At 45.7% G+C, this 25,768-nt stretch overlaps 2 protein-coding genes across 2 annotated transcripts; both read right to left on the bottom strand.

Annotated features, from left to right (window-relative positions):
* Positions 1 to 5,405: 5,405 nt before the first annotated feature.
* Positions 5,406 to 7,080, bottom strand: LOC125510048. Its single transcript, XM_048675136.1, has one exon. It carries the CDS (start codon positions 6,800 to 6,802, stop codon positions 5,786 to 5,788), a length of 1,017 nt encoding a protein of 338 aa, XP_048531093.1. The 5' UTR covers positions 6,803 to 7,080; the 3' UTR covers positions 5,406 to 5,785.
* Positions 7,081 to 16,917: 9,837 nt separating this feature from the next.
* LOC125510047 (cytochrome c oxidase assembly factor 5-like) lies at positions 16,918 to 19,658 on the bottom strand. Its single transcript, XM_048675135.1, has 3 exons — positions 19,413 to 19,658; positions 19,106 to 19,210; positions 16,918 to 17,247 (listed from the first exon to the last, which is right to left on the bottom strand). The coding sequence occupies exons 1-3, from the start codon at positions 19,479 to 19,481 to the stop codon at positions 17,206 to 17,208; spliced, it is 216 nt and encodes a 71-aa protein (XP_048531092.1). The 5' UTR covers positions 19,482 to 19,658; the 3' UTR covers positions 16,918 to 17,205.
* Positions 19,659 to 25,768: the final 6,110 nt, after the last annotated feature.

The following is a 25,768-nucleotide window of genomic DNA, read 5'->3' as shown; positions in this document are numbered from 1 at the left end:
GCAAGGTAGATAATTTTCTCTTCAAGATTGCCACATATACTCATCAAGTTTTCATGCATTTTTATTGTTCACATAAATAAAGGTTTTGAAAAGTGGTCCATATTTAGAAAAGTATCTATCTAAATAAAAAGTGCTCGCAAATGTTTATTTAAACACGATGCATATTTTATAATAATAAGGATTTTCTTAAAGTACCAGTCGAAACGGTCTGAAACATGACTGATGAACATTTTTTAATTCGCAAAGAACATATTTTGAAATGCACAATGAATGTTTGTAAACTACATGGTGACCATTTTGTAAATATGTGATGAAACACTTTTCTAAAATGCATGATGACTAACTTAGAAAATACACTATGACCTTTGTAGAAGTTCTGAAAAGGAATTTTTTTCTGTGTTTTTCTTTCTTTCGGTTTTATGTTTTATGTAGAAACGTTTTTCCATATGTCATGAACATGTTTTCCAATATTATGCAAAATGAAGTTTTATATTTTCAAGAACATCTTTTATAAAAGTATGAACATTTTTAAATACACGTCGACATATCTTTGTTTACGGCTTGCTGTTTTTTCCTTCCGTTTTCCTTTCCAATTATTTATTTATTTTTCTTAGTTTTGATTTTCAAATTCATGACATTTTTAGCTCACAGAGTTTTTGTGTAGGAATATTATTTTTATAGTATATTATTAAAAAATTGCAAAATTGCGCAAAGAAACTTATATATTTTGATGAACCATTTTTAAGGTATGAACATTAATTTTTATATACACATCAACAAATTTTGAAGTACCAGCTAAACTTATTTTGCTAAATATTTTCAAATAAACTTTGACTTATTTCATAATACACATGGAATATTTTATGAATACATGTTTGAACATTTTTTTTACTTTTTTCATGATATTTTAAACATATTGACATTTTTGTGTATTATGAACAATCTTTGAAATGATACAAGCATTTGTTTTGTACTATGTCTGTTCATTTTTATAAGACGTTCTAGACATTCAGACATTGTTTAAAACAGTACAAAGCAACCTGTCTGAAACATCTTGTAAAAACAAACGGAGGGAGTATTTCGTAACGTTTTTACATCAAAAACTAAAATAAAGTTAGTCATGAACATTTTTCTAAATGTGCTAAAATTTTATAAATGTAATAAACATTTTTTGACTGGTAAGGTATGAATTTTTTTTAAAAGTGCGTGAATAAAATTTTAAATTACATGGAAATTTCCTAAAAGCGTCATGAATAATATTTTCCGTAGGTATGAACATTTTTTAATCGTTACAAACCTTTTCTTCTGAATGGTGTGTAATTTTTTTATTGTGTGAACAAATTTTGACATTTCATGGTCATTTTTAATGTGTAGTAACATTTTGAAAACACAGGAAACTATTTTTTTTCATATAGTAAATATTTCAGAAATATAAATAGAGTGATAAGAAAACAAGAACAAACTTCAGAATGGGACATGCACGTGTAGTGGATGCGTGGCAGAAAAGAACGCGCGCCATAGAAAGCACCGAGCAAGGCGCTCGTTCCTGTACTGGGCCTGCCCATTTAGGGAGGCATGTAGTCGCCAGACATACTGATTCATAATTATAATTGGCTCAAAAAAAGGTTGATAATTATGAGCCTGTGATATTGGAGAGTGATTGCGCGGCTCTTCAAATGCCGCTATATCATCAGAGTCTGGAACGTGATTTATGATTGGCTTGGGGATGCAGTCTGCGACGCACTTATGAAGTGTTATTGTTACGTGGCTGCTAGAAGGAAGGCGCGAGAGGGCCGGTCAGGGGTCTTTTGCCTACGGCCGGGCAAGACGGAAAGGATTTACTTCTTAATTCTTGCTTGATTAGATTGATACATCTTCTCTCCTTATATAGAAAGGTTTACTTAACCTCTAAGCAAGTGACCCTTATCTCTAATTAATCCTGAGACTAACGGACTATACCGCCAGCCCAGGCCCATTAAACTCATTACATACTCTAACACTCCATCAAGTTCCCGGATTCGATCATGTCCAGCCCTCCACCGAGTTCTTTCCACCCGCCGCCGCCGCACACCTATCCGCCGCCACCAGCGTCTTCATCAGCGTTGCTGCCCCACACAGCAGGCGCGCCGGCATTGGGCGTGTTGGCGTCCTCAGGGGCGATTGCACCCCTGGCGTCGTCCGTCCTCGTCCTCACCCCAGAGCAGATGACAGCCGCAATCCTGGAATTACGGCAGGCTGTGGCGGGCATCAGGACCTTCCTCGTCGGGCCCCATGCGCCCCAGCCACATCCCCAACAGCCACCACCTCCGCCGCCAGACCAACAGCAGTTACCCCTGCCGCCGCCACCCTTGGACGTGACCACGGCGCCGGTCATATCGTACCAGTATGGGATGCCTACGACGGGACTGCGACGACCTCGTTCCCATCAGCGCCGCCGCCGTCCCAGGGCGTCCCCATCCAGCAGATCAAGTTCCCGCCGTCGACGTCACCACTTCTGGCTTGGATTGCTACCCGCCACATGTCGGCGGCGGTGAGGCTGCATGCTGCTGCGAGCGGCCTCCTAGCGCGTCGGCGTGCGCGGGAGATGTGTGGTCTGCAGCTGTCGCTCCTCCCAGTTGCGCTTTGCTCTGCAAAGGACCTCGATCTTGTCCGTTGCGTCGGGGATCTTGGGCATACTGCTTTCCCCATGGAGAGCAACTTCAAAGTCCGCGACATCGGCGGTTGGGGGACGCACCCCTCCTCGCCATTCTCCATCGAAAGCCCTCCACTCTTCTCTGTGCGGTGAAGACCAACTGTCGTCTGGCGGGGAAAAGGCATGGTGTCACCGACAGGAGCGCACCGCATAGCACCATTGCATTCCGCCGCCGGCCGGCGTGAGGGCGCCTCTGTTGGTCGCTCTTGCGACCACTTCCGGATGGCCATACACATACACTCCTTTTGTCTAGATGGTGTCCGTGGATCCAGGTGGTTGTACACGTGCACGTCCGACATGCGGATGGTGTCCACTTTATGTTCAGGGTCCAAAATAAAGCGTCCCAGTCCATTTCAAGTTGAAGTAATAAAACAAGTCGAGATGTAAAAGGCTTGTTTTTAGGTGTTAGGTCTGTGTTGCGTCGAGTCATGGTTATAAGTTGGTTAGGTTGCAGCTCGAGGACAAGCTGCATGTCCAGGTGGGGTGTAGTGTTAGAGTACGTAATGGGCCTAATGGGCCTGGGCTGGTGGTATAGTCCATTAATCTTAGGATTAATTAGAGATAAGGGTCGCTTGCTTAGGGTTAAGTAAACCTCTCTGTATAAGGGGAGGAGATGTATTAATCTAATCAAGTAAGAATTAAGAAGGAAATCCCTTCCATCTTGCGCGGCCATGGGCAAAAGGCCTCCGGCCGGCCCTCTCACGCCCTTCTTCTAGCAGCCACATAACAGATATACAGACGGTCAAGCAATGGTGGTCTGCCACGACCTGGCTATTCTAGAAAGGCGAGAATCTCCTTGCAAATGCTTGTCTGCTGGGAAATCAGGAACGAGAGAAATGCTCGAGGCTTTCGCGACAAGGAATCTCGGCCAACGAAAGTGGTGACAATAATCAAGGAGGAGGCCAAGACATGGGTGATAGCCGAGGCTAGATCTTTAGGCAATTTAATTCCAGGAGAGTGATCCCTTTTGTTTCCATTGGACCTGTGTGGTCCTGTAAGCTTGAAACCTTGTCTAAACCTTTTGAGGTTAGTGTTAGAGCGTGTCCAATGGGTAGCCCCAGCCCTGCTGCCCCGCAGGCCAGCTCGGCTCGGACGCCATTCTGGCAGCTCAGCGGGTGCCTTGTAGATGGGACGGATGCTTGTAGAAGAGGCGGCTTTCTCGATTGATAAAGTGAGGAGAGAGATGAAAAGGCAACAGAGATATGAGAAAAGGAAGATACAGGGAGCAGACAAGGAGAGACAGGGAGCTCTCTACCTCGCACATGGTTGTCGCTCATGACGACGTCACGAAGCCATGGATGCATTGGGTAGATGCAAAACTAACCAGCGGCCTCAACTTCTTATGTGGATGGGCCGGGGCATCACCAAGGTGATGCCACCGTTGATCATGCCCTTACTGGCCACTCACGGCGTTGGTTGACAGCTTTTTACATAACTCTTGAACATAAAATACGTGACACCACCCGCACACCGTATCACTTGTTTTTTATCAATGTCCGAGAAAGTCTTCTAGTAATTTGGATTGCTTACCACATGTGTCACGTGGTAACGCCTTCTAGTAGTGTAACCCACAAGACCCATACGTTGGTGGGACACTCTAATCTGATGAGACCGTATATGGTTGTGAGACATGAATCGGCCATGACTCCGCTTCGGTAAAGCTATGTTTATGCTCTCGCTAAGAAGGCGCACAGTAACAACAGCTGCATCAAAAGATACAGCAACGTATGTACTGACTGAGTCGTATATCACGGGTACGCCGGTGTAATACAGACATATTCGGGCGGTCACGGCTGCTGCGGAACAGCCAAGCAAAAACGAAAGTATCAAATGGAGTTCAGTCCGTAGTTCCTGACTTTGTTGCGTGAGGTTCAGCGCGCGTGGTGCGTCTCCTCCACGGACTCTCAGATAGAAAAGTCCAAAGAACCTTCATCCCTCCAGCAGATTAACTATGTGAGATCCATCCAGGCGTACGTGTGAAGAAGTCTAGCTAAGACCATCCACATCCACGTCCACCCGTACGTACGTACTCTACGAGCTTTGCTCATTTTATACGGATTCCAATCTACATGGAGAGGTGGCATCAGTTAATTGGAAATTGGAGAGGGCCACAGCTAAAATCAGGGAGGAGAAAGTTTATTAGGGGAGGACACGTAATCCCGTAATGCCCTCCGTGACACCACAGCTAAAATCAGGGAGGAGAAAGTTTAGACGTGACATGCTTAAAAAACATCTAGATGTGAATTAGACAAACTGATCCCGTAATGCCCTCCGTGACCCTGATTTTAGCTGTGGCCCCCTCCAATTTCCAATTAACTGATGCCACCTCTCCATGTAGATTGGAATCCGTATAAAAATGCCCATGAGTGTAGCAAAGCTCTCTACTCCGTGGGCTCGGCCGGTCACAGGAGAGATTGACTTGTAAATCACTCGAAGATGATGATTGAACCAACACGCAAATTTATTAACGAACCACCTAACCAGTTTCGCCACTACTCTCTCGCTTTCCCAGCCATTGCCATTCGCACGCTGAGCATCCAGTACGTACGTCGTCCTCAGCGCTTTCGGTCGCACCGTCACCTTCTTCTAGCTCTAGCTAAAGCTTCCTCGCTCCGGACGGTGCGCGAACCACATCATCCTCCACTACGTACAGAACTTATCTATCACCATCACCGCAAAGACCCCTGCTGCTTTTTCTTTACCAGAAGATAAATAGGAGTAGTCAATCTCATCTTGATCGATAAGTAATATGTTACCAAACATGACAACAGCCTTTCATCTACCTTTGATGTACAATGGACGTGCGTGCACAATCGTGTTTGTTGATCTCTCGTGTAAGATAAGAAGAATGTGTTTTTTGGTGGAGAAAAGAAAAATGGCGGCCCAGACGAACGAACACCTCGATCGCAAGTTCAGAGACCGGGGACAAGGCGCGTACGTAAGCTTTTCGTCCTGCTCTGCTCTGGGACGTGGACACGTATGGTGGGTTTCCGTTCCGCTGGATGCCTCGCGGGAGTGCGTGGCAGGCCCCGCCGGTGACGGCGACAAGCACGAGCACGCACACCGGAGAGACCGACCGAGAGCACGCGCGCGTCACCGGCCGTCGCCGCGCGGCTTCGGGGAGAGGATCCAGTGCTGGCCGTGGGGCCGGACGGTGAGGCCCTTCACCCTGGCGAACAGCGTCACGGCGCGCCGGACGCCGCGGTCGTCGGCGGCCGTGAAGTAGTCGTGGCCGAACATGACGCCGCCGGGGCGCAGCACGGCCCAGGCCAGGTTGATGTCCGCCCACGCCGAGTGGAAGTCGTGGCCCGCGTCCACCTCGATGAGGTCCGCGTACACGCCCCATCGGCACAGCGCCCCGAGCGTGGACGCCGTCGAGAAGGGCAGCGGCAGCACCGCCTTCGCGGCCTCGGGCCCCGCCGCCAGCACGTTGGCCATGAACTGCGGCAGCAGCAGCGCGTCGCCGTGGCGCTGCTGCGGGACGTCGCGGCGGAAGCGGCCGCGGAACGCCGGCCAGCCGCGGAAGTCGTCCACGCAGAGGATGGCCGGGGACAGCGACAGGTTCCTGGCCACGGCCGCCATGTGCAGCGCCGAGGCGCCCAGGAACGCGCCCAGCTCCACGATCACGTCGGGGCGCACCTCCTCGATGAGGTCCGCGAACACCGCCCCCGTCGACCCCCACCCGCGCGGCCGCGCCGCCGCCGGGTGCAGCAGCTTCGCGGTGTGCTCCGGCGGGAAGCTCGCGTACGGGCTCTCGCCGTCGAACAGCTTGTCAAGAAGCGTCTTCACCACGTCCTCGGCCGGCACCGCCTCCCCGCACTTGTCCCCGAACCTGAACAGGTCATGCGGCGGCGAGCGCGGGTAGGCCGCGCCCGCGCCCGTGCCGTTCGACGAGGCCGTGACTCCGACGGAGGCCGCGGTGAGGTGCGCAGCGTGGGGCCGTATGACGGTCTGCGACGGCTTGGGCGTGGACGGGCGGGCGGACGACGAGACGATCCCTAGCGAGTAGCCGACGGAGAAGACGATGAGGAAGGCGGTGACGCGCGGGAGGTGCGGCCGGAGCCTCGCCGGCACACCGGCCGCCGCCGCCGGAAGCCCGCGCGGCTTCATGATCACCACCGGCACGCACGCGCACCTTCCTGTTGTAGGCTCTAATTCTGAACCGGGAAAATCTCAACTTTCTATTCCGTTGGAGATCAGGATCCTGGAGGTTGGTTCGGGACGTCGCATTTATAGATGGATAGAGAGCGGGAGCCGAGGGGCTGTTAGCTGGACGCTGTGTGCTCCCCTTGTTTCGGGGGAAGAGAGATGAGATGAGATGAGATATGATATGCACGAACGAAACGAGAGATGGGGAGAAAGTTTTGATCTTTTGTGTGTGTGTTGGTGAGGGGTGACTGCTCTGCTCTGCTTGGACGGGTTGGTGAGGTGTGGGTGGTGAATCTGATCACGGTTAGTTTAGGAGCAGCGGCACCTGCATCAGAAAAAGCATCAGGTAGTGGAATTGCGTGCATGCGCGGGGGGGTGGCAGGGGCCTTTCTGTTGGCAGGAAAAGAGAATGTCAGTGTGGATACTCTGTCACTCACTGACTCTGCCCTGGTCCCTGCAGAAACTGGTTCACCTCACTGCCCACGTCCTGCCTCAGTGAAGGTGCAACTAGCTCATCTGAATGTACTTCTTCATTGACCTCACTGCCCACTGAAGGTGCAACTTTTCATTTTTGGAAGGAAAAACTTCCCAACTATTCATAAAAAATAATAGAAATTACATTTAAATCCGTAGACCACCTAGCGACGATTATAATCACTTGAGTGAGCTAAAGATGCCCGCCATTATCACCCCTCCCTTACCGGAGCTGGGCAAACCTTTTATAATAGACAGTCGGGTAGTCATCGTACTAAGGCTCGGCAGGACTAGCGAACCAAAATAGCAACTGTCGCTGATGAAAAAAAGTGTAGATCGGAAGGATCCAACCTGTAGTCACACCAACATAGACGAACGAAGACCGGATCCATCAAAGACAACACCGACTGAATTCCACGATTCCACCGGAGACACACCTCCACAAGCCCTCCCACAACACTAGACGCACCGCCGGGACGGGGGCCATGCGGGTAGGATCTTATTATATCTTCAGGAACAACTACCGCATCGCCTTCTTGAGATGGACACAAACCCTAACCAACCTAAAAAATACCTAAAAGGGACCAGGTGCCCCTCCCCCCTCCCAGCAAGAGTTGGGGTCCACTACGCCTCCATGGCCCTAAGGACACGAAAGATGAGGCAGACCGACGACAACGCCGCTAGAAGGCAGGAAGATCGCCTAGGAGTCACCTTTCTTGGGGAAGGTGTGCATAGATTAACCACAGTGCGATTTGGCAAGGTGTGGCGTTGGGTCATCGGTTTGTGGTGGCAGACCAAAAGCCCTCTTAGGGTTAGTATTTTGCACAACGCGAGTTTGTGGTTGCATTGCATCATGAATTCATATGTGACTAGGTGGCCCGGGTCGGTTGCGGGCTTCGGTGTGCAGGGCGGCCGGTGAAAGCCGTGCTTCGGCTATGCCCGAGGCCCGTCAACGGCGGCGTCTCCTGGATCGGACGATAGTGATGCTATAAGCTTTGCTAGGTGTCACGTTCTCTCTTTGGGAGCATTGTTGTAGATGTATCCGGTCGTACGGACTCATGGTTCGAGGTGGTGGTCGTGGGCGGCTGTGTGACAATATCGATGGGGATGAGCGAGGTCGAGGCCACGACAAGGTTGTGGTAGTCGCCTCTTCGGCATGTTTGTGCTGTCATTGGGGTCTGTTTGCGAAGGAGTCAGAGTTGTGATGGTGATGCCTAAGTTGTGACGATGACTTATAGTGGGTGTTCTGGCTCGTCGATCCTTCACAGCGCCAACCTTCCATATTTCTTCGTTGTAGCTCGCCTTCGGACTTGGAGCTGCCTTGCCACCGGCGCTTGTGGCCGATCGTTTGGCATGGCCCAGGTGGCCAGGTCTTGTGTGCTCGTGGCGAGACGTCATTGATGGTCGAATGCACTAAAGTTGGAGTCGTTGCTCAATGAGAAGTGGTGATAACCTCAACATAGTTCTCTTTCGGTGATGCGTGGGAGTATTGTGGGCAGCCAGGTCGGCTAGTGATGCCCTGTGTGGGCGTGTTGTTCCGGTTTTTGCCCAAGTTTTCATAATTAACCAAACAATTCTATCTTTCTTAATTAAATGGATTGAGTCTCTTTCTAGTCCGGTTTCAAAAATTCGCCTGTGAAGTGTACATGTGCGGAATGTGTATGCACAGTCGTATGACCAGGCATATGAAAAAGAAAATCTGGATTTCAGAGTCTCGAAGGAACCAGGCAGTTGCTGGTCAACTACGGCGCCCTTCCCCGCTAGGAAAAAAAACACACACGGCGTCCTTCCCTTCCGGTGTGCGCTCCAGTTTGCCCGTTCTTATCTGAATTTTCGTCTGAACATGGTGAGCATACGTACGTGACAACACAACCATCATGTTTTATCAAATTGTCAACATTAGAGAGAGCCTCACCTTCAAGCATGTGTGACTTAGGGCTCAAGCATGCGTGGCTAGTAGTCAAGCTTTACCTTCAAAGTAGTGGTGCGAGTGTCAAGGAAGGGTGACGGCAGAGTGAGCTGCTAAGTCAGTGAGGGCCTGTCATGATTAAGTAGAGTTAAGTGGCTACCGGGTGTGTCGGTAGGTGGGCGCGTCGGTTCGAACCGAGCTGTCAGGCGAGCGAGCCGCACTGCTCGCTCGCTGCAGCTGCACCAGCAAGCACGGAGCTACAACGCCGGACACTCAGTGGCTGCTGAGCTCCATCGATCGGGTATCTTCTCTGCTTGAGCAGCTAACTGCCCCTCGGGTTTAAGCTCCGTTTTATTCTACTCGATCCACTGCATTCGGTCCAGAATGTCTTTACAAGTCGGTCCACCGCGCCAATTCAAACGGACGCGCGTTCGCTTTTCATCCATTTTTTGACCTATTTCCGGTCCAATTTTGAGTTGATTTACATTCGCGTGGACACAAAATGGATGTGCGCGACACACGCCTACTCCCCCCCCCCCTAGCCCGCTAGTCGGTGGCACATTGACCATCATCTTTCACCCATATCGACAGCAAAACCTCGCCCGCCCTGTCCCATCGCCGCCGCCGCCCATTTCCTGTGCCTCTGCTAGCAGCCCGTGCCGACACACCTGCCCCCAACGCCGCCACCTCCCACGTCGCTGCCACCACCGCCTCGCCGTCGGGGCACCGCAGCTTCCCCCCTCCCCCTCATCCCCACTCCGATGTCGCCACGAGCAGGAAGCCGCCTCCCTGCCCCAGCTAGCTCCTTCGTCCGACACTGCCCGCTATCCTGACGTCGGCATGCTCGTCGGACGCCGCCAAGCCAGCCACCTAGTCCAAGGGAGGCGCACGTCTCTTCGCCGGCCAGCTTCTTCGTCGACGCCCGCAAGTTGTTCAACAGTTTGCCTCAAGATACAAAATGGACTCCGCCGGTGAGTTCTTTTTCCACAATTTCTTGTGGGACTCCGACGATTCCTCGACCGATGAGGAGGAGGAGATGTTGGCTGCCGTGTTGGTCCATGACCACCTTAATAGGCAGCAACCGTTGTCCCGAGGCACATTCCGGCGTTAATCGCAACCGAGAGAGCGTTCATTTCCTTCTTTGAAAGGACTACTTTGACACAAACAACCCGCTGTTCAAACATCAGAAATTCCGGCGGCGTTTCCGTATGGCTAGGCATCTTCAACCGTATTAGAGAGAGGGTGGTCAGATACGATAATTATTTCGAGTGCAAAGAGAATGCCCTTGGAAAGATTGGCTTCTCATCTTATCACACTGCAGCCATTCGGATGCTTGCATATGGAGTGCCCGGTGATCTTATTGATGAGTACGTCTGTATGAGCGGGTCTACATGCCTAGAGTCCATGTACAGGTTCTGCAAGGCTGTGATTGTTGTGTTGATCCTGAGTACATGAGAGAGCCGACTGCTCAAGATACAGCCTGCTTGTTGGCGATAAATGCCAACAGGGGCTTCCAGGGATGCTTGGCAGCATAGACTGCATGCACTGGGAGTGGAAGAACCGCCCTTCTGCTTGGCAAGGGCAGTATAAGGGCTATGTCGGGGCTTGCATTATCATACTTGAGGTCGTGGCCTCACAAGATCTCTAGATCTGGCACTCTTTCTTCAGCATGGCGGATCGCACAATGATATCAACGTGCTTCAATGCTCGTCAGTGTTTGCAAGCCTTGCTAAAGGCAACAACCTGCCGGTGAATGTTACCATCAACGGCCACAACTACGACAAAGGATACTACCTAGGTGACGGTATCTATCCTCAGTGGACCACTATTGTGAAGACAATCCCCAACCCTATCGGAGAGAAGAGGAAAAGATTTGCCCAAGAGCAAGAGAGTGCTAGAAAGGATGTCGAGAGTGCCTTTGGTGTTCTACAGTCTTGATGGGACATCGTTCGGTATTTTGCTAGAACTTGAAGCATCAAGAAGTTGTGGGAGGTGATGACTGCTTGTGTGATCATGCACAATATGATCGTAGAGGATGAGCACCTGAAACGTATTTACAATCAAGGGTTTCAGTTTTAAGGTGAGAATGTTGTGCCTGGGCATGAAGGAGGAACGACAACGTTTGCACAGTTCACCCAATTTCATCATAAAATGCGTGATTGAGAAACTCACATGCAGCTACAAAATGATTTAGTTGAGTATACGTGGGCTCATGTTGGCAACCAATAGATTCATCTTTTTTAAATATATATGAGATAATTTAATTTTTATTCGGCTTGTAAAACTATGCTAAATTAATTTGGTTGTGAAACTATGCTATTTTTTGCTTGTGAAACTATGCAAAATGTGTGTATATTTGTTCAAAAATGGCGGCAAGCCGGTCACGCGGGCAAATATGGGTCATCGCGATGGGTACACTGCCGACTTAAATTATGAACAGGACGGATGCCGAACGGACGGCTGGCCCAAACGTACAAAAAGCGGACAAAATCACCGTCCATTTGGGTCAGCACGTTGGAGTTGCTCTTAGTACCTCTAATAATTCAATATTAGGAGGTATTCCTACACAATATATGGTGTTTGTTTATCGAAATTAATGCATTTACTTATTTCATCATAGTAAAAGTTATCATATTAATTTTCACAACTAATGCATTAAATCGGCCATAGGTGTTGTTCACACAAAAGATAGGAGTATTTGTCAACCAAAGATTTATTTGAGGATCAAAATACTGATATACTATCTCTGTACCAAAATATAAGACATTTTGTCGACACACATCTATATAACGCCAAGACAGATGAGCAATACAATGCACAAAAATATAAGTATATAAGAGCAACTCTAGCAGACCCCGCAAAACGCCCCGGCCCGCAAAATAACCGCCAAATTGCGGGTCGGGGTCAGAAAATCTGCACGAGCAGACCCTGCATCCCGCCCCGGCCCGCAATTTTTTTTGCGGGGCGCGGCAAATCTTCTCCCCCAACCTCTATATTTTTTTGCCAACCCGAGCTCAACCCCTATCCCGCGTGAGATTTGGCGGGAGGGACATTTCCGTGCGGCCCTTCCCGCTCCCCGCACCCTTCGCCACCATTGCCCCCATTCCGCAAGCTCCGGCTGCTCTTCCCCGGCCGTCCGTCGCCACCATGGACGACCTGAAGGAAATATGCCCTAGAGGCAATAATAAACTTATTATTTATTTCCTTATATCATGATAAATGTTTATTATTCATGCTAGAATTGTATTAACCGGAAACATAATACATGTGTGAATACATAGACAAATATATTGTCACTAGTATGCCTCTACTTGACTAGCTCGTTGATCAAAGATGGTTATGTTTCCTAATCATAGACATGAGTTCTCATTTGATTAACGGGGTCACATCATTAGGAGAATGATGTAATTGATATGACCCATTCCGTTAGCTTAGCACCCGATCGTTTAGTATGTTGTTATTGCTTTCTTCATGACTTATACATGTTCCTATGACTATGAGATTATACAACTCCCGTTTACCGGAGGAACACTTTGTGTGCTACCAAACGTCGCAACGTAACTGGGTGATTATAAAGGTGCTCTACAGGTGTCTCCAAAGGTACTTGTTGGGTTGGCGTATTTCGAGATTAGGATTTGTCACTCCGATTATCGGAGAGGTATCTCTGGGCCCTCTCGGTAATGCACATCATTTAAGCCTTGCAAGCATTGCAACTAATGAGTTAGTTGCAGGATGATGTATTACGGAACGAGTAAAGAGACTTGCCGGTAACGAGATTGAACTAGGTATTGAGATACCGACGATCGAATCTCGGGCAAGTAACATACCGATGACAAAGGGAACAACATATGTTGTTGTGCGGTTTGACTGATAAAGATCTTCGTAGAATATGTGGGAGCCAATATGAGCATCCAGGTTCCGCTATTGGTTATTGACCGGAGATGTGTCTCGGTCATGTCTACATAGTTCTCGAACCCATAGGGTCCGCACGCTTAACGTTACGATGACGGTTATATTATGAGTTTATATGTTTTGATGTACCGAAGGTTGTTCGGAGTCCCGGATGTGATCAAGGACATGAGGAGGAGTCTCGAAATGGTCGAGACATGAAGATTGATATATTGGAAGCCTATGTTTGGATGTCGGAAGTGTTCCGGGTGAAATCGGGATTTTACCGGAGTACCGGGAGGTTACGGAACCCCCCGGGGACTTAATGGGCCTACATGGGCCTTAGTGGAAATAGAGGGAAGCAAAGGGAGTGTGGGGCGCGCCCCCCAAGACCCAAACCGAATTAGTTTAGGGCAAGGGGGGCCGGCCCCCTCTTTCCTTCTTCCCCTCTCTCTTTCCTTCTCCTGAATCCTATTCCAACTAGGAAAGGGGAGGAGTCCTACTCCCGGTGGGAGTAGGACTCCTCCTGGCGCGCCCTCTCCCTGGCCAGCCGCACCCCCCTTGCTCCTTTATATACGGGGGCAGGGGGGCACCCCATAGACACAACAGTTGATCAAGTTGATCTTTTAGCCGTGTGCCATAGTCCACCTCGATAATACTGTAGCGTTGCTTAGGTCAACTTTATCTTTTAGCCGTGTGCCATAGTTCGCCTAAGCACCCCATACGTAGGTAAGAACGGTTCTTGCGAAGCCCGTAGCAGCCACGTAAAACTTGCAACTACAAAGTAGAGGACGTCTAACTTGTTTTTGCAGGGCATGTTGTGATGTGATATGGTCAAGACGTGATGCTATATTTATTGTATGAGATGATCATGTTTTGTAACGGAGTTATCGGCAACTGGTGGAGCCATATGGTTGTCGCTTTATTGTATGCAATGCAATCGCCCTATAATTGCTTTACTTTATCACTAAGCGGTAGCGATAGTCGTAGAAGCAATAGTTGGAGAGACGACAACGATGCTACGATGGAGATCAAGTTGTCGCGCCGATGACGATGGTGATCATGAAAGAGAGAGCAAGAAGCATCAAGATTGAGGGAGAAGATTGATGCCATGTTGCAATCCAACGAGTCGATGTTGTTGAAATCGTTGGAGATCAAGAAAGAGTTGGCCGAGAAGAAGGCGAAGGAGAAGCAAGAAAAGTGGCAGTTGCTCAAGGAAGAGGGGCTGCGGAAAGCTGCCATCGAGGAGAGAAGAGCACGAGCCGTCGAAAACAAATCAATGTCCATGTTGCTCGCCGAAGAGAACAAGATCATGTCAATGAACCGCAATGACATGGACGACCTCACCAAAACATGGCATGATATGGCAAGGAGGGAAATCTTGAAGAGAAGAATGGTGGCGTCGGCCGGTTCGTGCTACAGTTTCGATGATGTTTTCTCCGCTCCATATGGTGACAATGTGGATGATTTCGGTGCGGGAGTTGGAACAAGCGCCGGAGGTGGATTCGGTGACGCGGATGAACTCCAAGGTGGACTCGATGGCGCGGAGTGAAGATCGATCAAGATGATGCGGACATGGGCGCAAACCTTTTGCAGGGCCCTCTTTTGCTTTAGCCATAATGAACTTGGCTTCTATTTACGCGTAAAACTATTTGTGTCGTTTGAATTTGAACTTATTTGTGAAATCCTATGTCAAACATGAGATTTGCAGTTTATCTGTTTGCGGGTCGTCACGGTGGTGTCCGAGCAGAACCCGCATAGCCGACCCGTAAAAAAGTATACGGATCCATTTGCGGGGTCTACATCTGTACCAGCCCGCGCCGGCCCGCAAAAGCTGTTTTGCGCGAACTGCAAACGCGTTTTGCGGGCCGGCGTTTTGCGGGCTCTGCTAGAGTTGCTCTAAGAAGAGGAACTGGGCATAAAGGAAGTACTAGCAAGCCTCTCAAATTCTTTTTTTTGGAGTACACTTAAAATGGTGATGTCTTTTTTTTTTACGGATGACTTAAAATGGTGATGTCGAAGAAGAACACAAGCGCTCTGGTTCTGATTGCTCTCATTGTCATTGCTAGTCATGGCCACTGTCCTCTACTCGTGCATCGCAAACAATGAGGTTATGTTACATCCACCCGTTTCTCACTAGCTGTGAAGACAACTCCATGTGCATTTTGTAGCGGTGAACTCCTCTATAAAAATTATATATGTCTAATAATGCGGAAACATGAGACGGGGAATCACGGGAAATGCATGGGAGCTCTCGGGTGAGACACACCCCTATATGAATATAGTTTCAAAATGATTAGGAAATTTCAAAAAAAAAACTGGAATTTTGGGATATCAAGCATGGGTGCCCATTATACCCTTGTGTTTAGTTTCGTGAGGAATTGATACCTATGGAATGTAGTACTACAGAATATTTAGGGAAAATTACTAGTAGTACAAGATTCATAGTATAAAATCAAAAAATTCTTAAGGATTCTAATCCTGAAAATGGCTTGAATCAAAGGATCCTGTGTATAGTTATAAACTCCGAAATATTTGACTAGCACCAACTCATAAAAGTAGTTACTAGTAGTACATTTTTTACGGTGAAAATATATTAGGATCCACTGGGGGATTAAGAGATCCCTAGGCTATCCTCTCCCTTATGACGGACAAAAGGGAGATCTGCCAGTGGCTTGCGCCTCAAACGTCAGAACCCACTTTGCGGCATTGGGACGCCACGCATCGCATCGGCGCAAAAGGTCAGAGGACTCGATCAGCATCGTCGGGATCGACGTCCGATCCGGTCTAATCATAGCTGCCTCATTAGCCTCGATCCCGAGCAGTACTGGCCAGCTCCATTTTCCCTTCACCCCGGGCAGGGGGCACAGGCTTCCATCACGGAAATCGGGAAGAGGAAAAATGAGAGAGTGCTACTCCCGTAGGGTGATCGCATCGATGTGATGGCGAATGGAAAAGCAACCCCCTATCTTAGGACTCACGAATCTGGCTTTCAGGTAAGAAAGGGCTTCCTCGACCACGAAAAGGAGCACCAAATGCTGTAAAAAACCTGGAGGAAAAACTTTCTATAAAGGACAGAGAAATGCCACCATGTAAAATCGTCGTGACTTTGACTAGTCGGCACACGCGGCTAGCCAAAACATACCCGGACATGTGAAGCTGAGAACGACCCTAGCAAAAGAGACTGCCTCAGACAGCGATGCTAAAACTTACTAGCCAGCATCTAAAAAAAAACTTACTAGCCAGTAAATTAGTCTACACTGCGGTTTCTTTGATTCGTAGGAATACAAAAATGCAGGAATGATAAAAGCATATGATTGCAAAGTCATGTTCATCTCAATTCTACCTCCGTCCCATAATGTAAAACGTTTTTTGACACTGAAAGGAGAACATGATTTTGGTTTTTTTTGCTTGCATCAACATAGAAAAAAAAGGACGACACAGTGACGCAATACGACACTGCTACAGTCTGCATCAGTAGGCTGGGGATACTGTACAATGCAGCGAGCCATACATCACTTGGAAAATGGAACTTGCTTCCAAAGAAGGTCATTTCAACAGAGCGACGGAGAGTGGCTCCATCATGTAATAAAGACGATTATGTCCTATTCTAACAAGGGACGCACTCACTAGAAGTGAAATTTCTATCTCAAGCTAGTAGCCAACTTGCTTCCCAGTTAAGAAAAGCAGCTTAGCTGTCCAACATTTTACCCCGTTCTTCTTTCTGAGGAGTTTCAGAACAAAAAAGGTCAGACGGTAACATAGAGATACACCTCACATCACAGTGGAAACTACTCGCATGATCTGTGATAGTTCCGCCGTTCCATATCAGAAAATTGCAGACAAACTGCATTATGATCAAACATTTCTTTTCTCCACAAGACGATGCACCCTCTCATTGACTGAATCTACTCGTGTGCTGAGTTGGTTCCTCTATCCTATCGTGACTCGCGAGGGAAAAAAATACATATGATTCTACTGGAGATCAAAAGCATATATAGAACAAAAGATGTCTTGTAGTCACAATTCGGCTACAAGTTTTAACTGGATAAGGGAGTTCACATGCACACCATCAATACTCACATGCACACCATCAATACCCCTTGTTCCCACGTATCCGGGCTCGCATGTCAACCTGTTGCAGCGATTAATAAACTTAGCAATTTTCCACTTGCAAACTTGAGTAACAAAAAGGGTACAGAAGGCCTAAACAGAACAACGATCAAATTTAGGCAATCAAGATGCTACCAAAGGAAGTTAAGCATATGGAACAATAGAATTAATAGCCGTCTAAAAAGGAGGGATAGAACATCAAGCATTCATATCTAATGCAATAGTAATGGGCCAAACCCGCAAAATATTCTTAAAGTAGGCTGTATGTCGCATTCATAGCTTGTACACCAAAGGACGATGGTTTACCATAACTGTGGAGCATATGGATATAAGATTATATCTATATAGGAAGAAATGAAATGAGCTGTTAATGAGAAGTAGTACTAGTATCCACAATTCACACAGAAGCTGCATATGAATCAATGATGAAAGATTTGAAGCAGCATATAGCAATGGAATTTGAAGGTTAGTACCAAACTACTATGAATTAAAGAAAACATATACATGGTATGTATCATTTTTAAATCTTCACGTACTCAAGTTGTCATACTACAGCCTTTTGTATAGCTAAATCTGCTCCTTCGATAAATATGGATATTTCAAGATATGTAGCGTACGGGAGTAGTTACAGAGAGATTTCGATTCTGACCACCAGCCACAGGTCCACTATTATCATTGTACGAGCAACGTGAAAGGGAAAAAAGATTTTTGCATTTGACAGCCCATACAATTGTAGTTTTCTCCTTGTATTGTCACACGTCTTTTGTGCACAGACTGTTCTACCACAACGAAATACTAGTCTCTTATAAGTTGTACGATGCATAGATACTATAAAAAGAATACATCAAAATTAAAAAGGGCCAAGTACTACAGGCATTTCTAGCTAAATCTCTTCCTTTAATATATGATAACAGGTATTTAAAGGATATTTAAAAGATATGTGGTGTAGAGTAGTTATAGAGAGATACTAATTCTGTCCGCCAGAGCAGGATATACTTTTCTGATTCTACAAGCAAGGTGAAAAGGAAAAAAACATTTTGGTTGCTGTTTATAGTTGTAATTTTTTCCTCACATTGCCCACTATATTTTGTGAACAATCTGTCTGTCGACCAAAAATATAGTCTCTTATAAGCCGTATGATGCATAGATATACTAAAACTAATGCATCAAACATGAAAAGGGCCCATTTCTTAAATGCTTGTATATTACAGTTCAAAGGAAGGAGCTTCTAGTGATTTAACTTTGTAGGTATCATAAGCTTGATCGACGCTGTATATCTGGTCAAAGAATCCCATATTTCGATTTAAAGTAAAATCAACGAAGCATACCTATTGACGTTTAAAATTCACCTTCACTCTGAAATCTTGGACATACAGAACAGAAACAAATAAAACCTAACCTATCATACCCCAGAGATATTTGCCTCAGGCATTGTTGTATTGATCTGTAGCATACAAACTAAGTAAATGGCAGTAGCGCACCCCTGGACGTCGGTTGCGAGGGCATTATACAGGCATTGTGGCAGGCCCCAAACGTGTTCAGTTGGGGGTCATCCGCCAGCTATATGAACTGTACCACCAGAAGCCAGTTCATAACAATACATCACTTAACAAAGCTGTGCCCACAAGGGAGTGGACCAAGTACCATCTCAAGTACCTAACAAGTGCTGGACGCCGGATTCGCAATAAATCGCAGAGAAGCTCATCCCCTATAGATTCAGCAAGCTAATCACATCCACGCATAATAGTAATATCTTAACAGCGCAACAGAACAACGATTTGCAAGCAAAATCATCAAGGGGAACCAGTATAGCTGATGCACAACGAAACAATGGGTCACAACTGGTGTGGCTGATGCACAGCGAGCGATTGAAGACATGCCTGGCCCCTTTTGCAGTTGAAGTAGGTCTCCCGCAGGCCGACGCACTCGCTGGTGATGTTGGGCGCCTTCTCCCCCGCGCACTCCTTGTACGGCCTCTTCTGCACCTGCGCGCGGAAAACGCATCAGGGGAAGAAGAGCAAATCGGCCGGCGGTACAGCAATCTCGCACAGAGCACCGCAGGCTACAACAGCGGCGCAAAATTCATACGCTAAACCGAATCGGACCAAGGGGGGAGGCGGCGGCAAGAGGAGGCGAGGCCCGGGGAGAAAGGGGGCGAGAGAAGGGGAGGGGGGGACCGCGGCTGACCTTGACGCAGTCGGTCTCGCTGAGGCACTTGACGAGCTCCATGGCTAGCCCCTTGCACGACTTCGACATCTCCCACCTCCACCTCCGACTCTCGATCGCTCGGCTGCGGTGCGGCTTGCGGGAGGGGAAAGAGGCGAGACGGCGGCGTGTCTCTCCTCCTCCCGGCGGCCGGCGCAACAGGTCGGGTGGGAGATGGCTTTGGTTGGGCCTTCGTGGACCATTTCCCGGCCTGATTCAGGTAACTGGCCTTCCATGGTCCACATAGCAGAGCTAGAATTGTCTCAGAAAAAAGCAGAGCTAGAATTCTACTCCTAAAAAGAAAGAAAAGCAGAGCTAGAAGAGGGTCATAGGGAGATAGAGAGAGTCATAATCATATGATGGTTGCAGGGGCTGTCTAAGAAACTTCAGGTCGCTCTGATTTGTACTTCATTTAGTGGGAAAGACGCCTACATGTCGATGTTGAAATGTCTGAAATCCGTCTAGATCGGCCTGCTGCGAACTATGAGAAGACATTCAACACTACTCTAGATCAAACAAGATGAATGGGATCTTCCACCTGGTGATATTTTTAAGGTGGATATCGATGCATTTTAAACCTTGATAGCACGGCCATGAAATTGGGAGTTATAGCCTGAAAAACCAAGGTCAATTACATGACACGATAAACAAGCACCAAAATTGCATAAGGCTAAGCCATGGACTAATAGACATGGTATATTCTTTGCCACTCAAGCAGGTGTAACCGTGTGATGTTCAACCCTGTTTGTGTCGAAGTCGTCAAGATGATAAATGAAATGCATGATATTATCGACCTAATACTATTATTATTTAATCCGATACCACGAAAGGGTGATGTAAAAACCTCTTAAGCTATGATTTTTTTGCGGGGGCTCTTAGGCTATGCTTGAATGCAAAGTAATTTGAAAACCGCACTCATGGGAACAAAATACCATCGTAATGTATGAATATCACATGAAGAGCAACAATGATAAACCGAGAAGTATCAACAAAGTAAACATTTATCGATTGGAAAATAAAGAGGTGGAGAGTAGATATGTAAATACTAAAACCTTGGCATTAAGAATGCCATGACTTGTAAGATGACTATTTCTTGGAAATAATCACAGTATCGCAGGAGTTAAAAAAATGTTGATGGTGTGGAGTAGAGGGGTATGCGGTGCAGTCTTGCTATTGAACATATGGGCATTTCTCTCATTTGAAATGATCCAACAAATAAGATTAGGGATAGAAGCTATGTCACTTCATTTTGGTTTATTATCGCTTGACATGTCGATCCAACGTTGCTCGATGGAAGGCTTTGCCACCCAAAGAGATGTATCAAGACTTTCAAGCGAAGCTAATCCTTACAACATCTCTCGTTGATCTCCTATACTTTAACTCCTTAAAGCATCCTCCAACTTAACTGCCTAAACTTTTAGGAGTTAAATAGTAGCCAAACCTAACTAAATCACCATATTTAACTCCCTAATTTTTTTGACTAATTCTTCTATCCCTTTGGCACATACATTTCAAGCAATTGGCGGTATTTCATCAATCATTTCAATGATTCGGATTCGGCATACGCAAAAAATCAACCATAACATACATATAGTTAATCCAATCGAGCAATTCAAACTAAAACATGCATACAATTTATCCAAAAGCCACCACATCGATCAAGTTTTATCCAAAAAAAACCACAACATGACATATCTTGTGTTCTGGACCAAGCCCTACCAAATGCATACACGAACTCAAGCACCTCCGTGCTCATCACCACCGCCAAAGAAACCACCATCACCCCCGACGGCCACCACCATCTCCCCCACGACCACTACCATCACCACCACCACGTAGGCTAACCTCCTTTTGGGACAAGATCTCCACACGAGTGAGCTCCCAATACTTCCTTGCCATGGCATTCATCATGCTCGGGGCCATGAAAATGGTAGCATACTCATCAGCCTTCTTCTCTTTTGCAAGCATCTCCTCAAGTGCTACTCTACTTCCGCCATCTTCGCTTGAGCCGCCATCTTTGTCTTTCACTTCTAATCCTCATGAACTTGACTTCATTCTATCTTGTCGCCTTATCTTCTTTGCGTTCGGGCGCCAAATCTTTCTTGGTCTCAATCATTGCACAAAACTTCCCGTCATCCGCCTGTTGTAATCTTTGTACCATCCGGTCTTTTGCTAGGATTTTCATCCTCCTCGTCATCAGCTTCAATGGATATGCTAATCCGTGATATCTTTGGTGTGGTTTTGAAGTTCCTTTGGATCCACTTTTGATTGCCAACTAGTTCCTTGCAGTGATGGTGCAATATGAAGGCCATGTCGCTGCCCTCTTTGTTGTGTTGCTTGTATAGCTCTTGGATGACCGGGCCATACTCCGTGACTGGCACCCCACTTTGTGGAAAATTATTCACTTGATCAATACAATCGGACCATCCATTGCATTGCTCTCGGGTCACATGACACCGGTGTTCAAGAGACTTGAGTGTGGTTGGATAGGGCGGTCATCGTATTGCAATGGTAGTCTTCAATCCTAGACCAAAGCTTCTAATTCAATTGATCCATCGAAATTTGTTCATGTGGTTTGCTTGTGCATTGCGCGATAGTTTGACGCAACAAGCAACGAATAAGAAATATGCCAAGGGACCTCCTATGGGGTGGAAAGTGATGAAACACATACCCTAGTCCCCCGCGCACCCTCGTGACCTGGCCCACGTGCGAGGCGGGTCACCCTTTTTTCGTCTGCCCCTTTTCTTTTCTCATTTTCCTTCTTGTTTTTTCTTCTGTAAATCAAATTCGATATCTCATAAAATGTTCCAAATTTTTAAAAGGTTCACAAATTTTAAAAATTCCTAGATATTAAAAATACTCCAACTCTTCAAAAATGTTCATAGCTAAAAAAATTCATGGATTGCAAAAGATTATTCATGAATTTTTAAAAATGAACAATATAAAAATTGTTCACTAGTTTGTAATAATTTGGCAAATTGACAAAATGTTCATGAATTTTGAGAAATGTAGGATGGCTCAATTTTTTTTGAGAATTTCTAAAAAGTGTTCCCAAAGTTTTAAAAAGTTCATTGATTCAAAAAATGTTCACAAATTCAAAAAATCATGCATTTCGAAAATTGCTGCCAAACTTCAAGAACTTTTTGTCGATTCTATTTTTTTGTAAATTCCACAAATGTCACGAAAGTCAAATTTTCCCAAACTTTAAAACAAGATCCATCTTTAAAAAAATCATGAACTGATTTTTTTACATGTTTAAAAAATTGTTCATCAATTTGAAAAGATGTTCACTTATATGAAAAAAATCAAGAACTTGAAAATTGTCCTTGAATTTGAAAAAGGCCTGGAGCTTTAACAAGTTCATAGATTTTTATAAAGAAAATAATTTAGAAGTAAAATAAAATGAATAAGGAAGATGAAAAAAGGAAGAAAAACAAAGAAAAATGTGGTTGAGGGAAGGTTATAGAATCTTCCCAAAACCTGTGGGTGGAAAACTGAAAATGGGTTGAGCAAGTTGAAGCAGCGCTCGCTTCAGGGGGTTTGTGTTACATCGCTATCCCCCGGGTACAACATGGGCTCGCCCTGCCACACTGACTTCGCTTTTGTTTCTTCTTTTTTTATTTTAGTTATATTTTAAATAAATATATTTACTTAATTAAGACCGTTAATCATGTACAGCAAAGAGTTAAACATGTATAAGATTTTTCTTCTCATGTGTACCAAAAAAGTACAATATGTATGAAAAAAAGTACCCAAATACTGAATCGTGCAGCTGCGTCCAATGGACCTCGCGAGCGCATGCTATATACGGACATGGCACGCGGTGCGTCTGAGCAGGCCTACCATAAAAGGTAATTAGCATCCCTTGTCATCATTACATTATAAAAAAGGAAAGTATCTTGTCTCCATCCCTTCGAATGCTCCCTACATTACATAAATCAGTCAAGAATGAAAAAGTATGTGCATTTATTTGGGTTTTACAAAAAATAAAAAGTTATAACTTTTGGTTCGAGTATCGAAATTTAGATTCGTTTTCAACGTTGGGTTTCTCGCGACGAGTTCTTTAAAACTAGATCTCACATGGATATGTTTCGACAAACTTTATTTTTAGAGCAACTTTGAGTGCTGATGAGGCAACTTTAGTGCTATAGGAAAGCAACTTCTTTGTTTGCCTACTGTGATTGCCTATCAACGAGAAGTCCTTATAAGTTGCCTCCCACGACTATCATGTTCACTAAATTGACATATAAGTTGTCTACCACACTATCAAGTATGCTAACACTATGTTTCAGAGTATAGGCAATATGAGCTACGCCGACAGACAACTTCTCCTAGTATATTAGCCAACTAATTAGCGAGGGCATCATTGTTAGGCAGTTGCTCGGATTTGTTTTGAATAGGTTTTTGCATTTTTTTTAATGCAGTTGCTTGGTTTTCCTAGAACAATTGCTTGTTTTTTGCTATAACAGTTTTTCATTTTTGTGTTTTCTTTGTAATTGAGTTGTTTTGGATTTTTGCTAGAATAGATAAGTTGCATTGGGAGGGGGTGGGGGTCAGATAGTTGTCCACAAAGCCAATTCAAGTTGGTCATATGTTTTTTTGCCTGAAGTAGACAATTCAAGTAGTAATGCTAGGGACAGTTTGCTTGGTTTTGCTAGGACAATTTTCCCATATATGTTTTTTAGTAATGCAGTTGCTTGGTTTTGTAGGAGAATTGCTCAGCTTTGCATTGTGGTTTGCTAATACATGTGCTTGGTTTGCTAGAAACAAGCATTGTGTTTTGGTAATACAATTGCTAGGATTTGCTAGGATAATTGTTTATAGGAATAGTTGCTTTGGATCTTTGCTAGAACAATTGTGTGGATTTCTGCTAGGGGGAAGTTGCTGAGAGTTTGCAAGAACAATTTCTATATGCAGATATGTATAGTTGCATACATAAAATATGAGTAGGAGTTGCACATAGTGTGACATCGAGTTGCTAGGGGGGATCAGGAGTTGCATAGGGGGCATATCTGAAAGTTTGCCCACAAATCTATGTAAGTTGATCATATTTTTCGCACCAAGTTCCCTACAAAAATAGTATAAGTTAGATAAGCCTATGTGTTTTTTGTGATGCCATTTTTTACTCTTTCTATGATGTGACGTTTCACTACTTTTGTGCCTAAATTAGTAATGCTAGAGTTCTTTCAGGTTTTTTAACTATCACACATGTGATGAGCAGGGTTGGAGAGGAGTGGGGTCGAGAGGTTGACGCATACATGAGTTGCTCATAAGATGGGAATGAGTTGCTCGCACAACGAGAAGGAGTTGCTCAAAATGTGAGGACCAGTTGCATAGTGAGGGAAGATGAGACCTAAGTTGTCCATCAAGGGACCTAATTTTCCTACAATCTTGAAAAGTTTTTGTGGGATCTAAGCTATCTATCATGATTCCAAATTTCAAAACTATATTGGGATGGATGGTTGCCTTGTGCATTCCTTTTCTAAGGGAGTCTCCCCGGAATACTACTGAGCGTGTGAATGTTGGCTATCCAGGTCATGGGTGTTGAGTAGTTGCATAAGTGGGGGCATATGAGAACTTGCATCTAGGGTGATGAGAATTTTTTTATATATAGGGGGTGGATCAGACAGTTGCCCACAAACATACACAAGTTGTTCGAAAATTTTGCACGAGTTGCCCGTGAAAATTATTGAGATCTTCAGATATAATAATGGAAAAAACACATGAGTTACTTGTCGAATGCACTAGAGTTGCACAAAAACACCTCAAAAGTTGCTAACGGTTTTTGTGTGGTACTCAAATGCATAACAATCTGAAAGTCATTGTCCTTGTTTTGCCTCCACTAACTTCATCAAGGGAGAACTTAGAATTTTCCCTATATCATTGCTTTTGTCTAGATACCAAGTTAGACCGAGAGTACACATTAATTGCCTTGTGATAACAACTCCATAATATTCTAGGCAATTAATTTGCAAAGTTAAAAAACTAAGCAGCAATGATAGGCAACTAATTACCAATAGCAGGCAACCGTGCATCAATGGTAGGCCAATTTTCATAGTATTGTTGGCAACTGGGCATCAGTGGTAGGCAACTAACCAACCACAGTAGGCAACTGAGCAAACACGATAAGCAAGTTGGGATAATATTAGGAAAATTTCATTGATACACATAGTGCGCAATGAAGTTGCTTATATGTGGCACTAAGGTACCTCATGTTTTGTGTGATTTTCTCATTTTTTACACAAACCAACCTTATAGGCACATCTACAAGGCAAAAAAATGAAGTTGCTTTCCTATAACACTAAAGCTGCCTTCATCGTACCCAAAGTTGCCTCGAA

Source organism: Triticum urartu, chromosome 5 (assembly GCF_003073215.2).
Source record: "Triticum urartu cultivar G1812 chromosome 5, Tu2.1, whole genome shotgun sequence".
In the NCBI taxonomy this organism is placed as follows: domain Eukaryota; kingdom Viridiplantae; phylum Streptophyta; class Magnoliopsida; order Poales; family Poaceae; genus Triticum; species Triticum urartu.
Note: the sequence above shows the minus strand (reverse complement) of the source record. Positions and strands in the feature narration are given on the sequence as shown.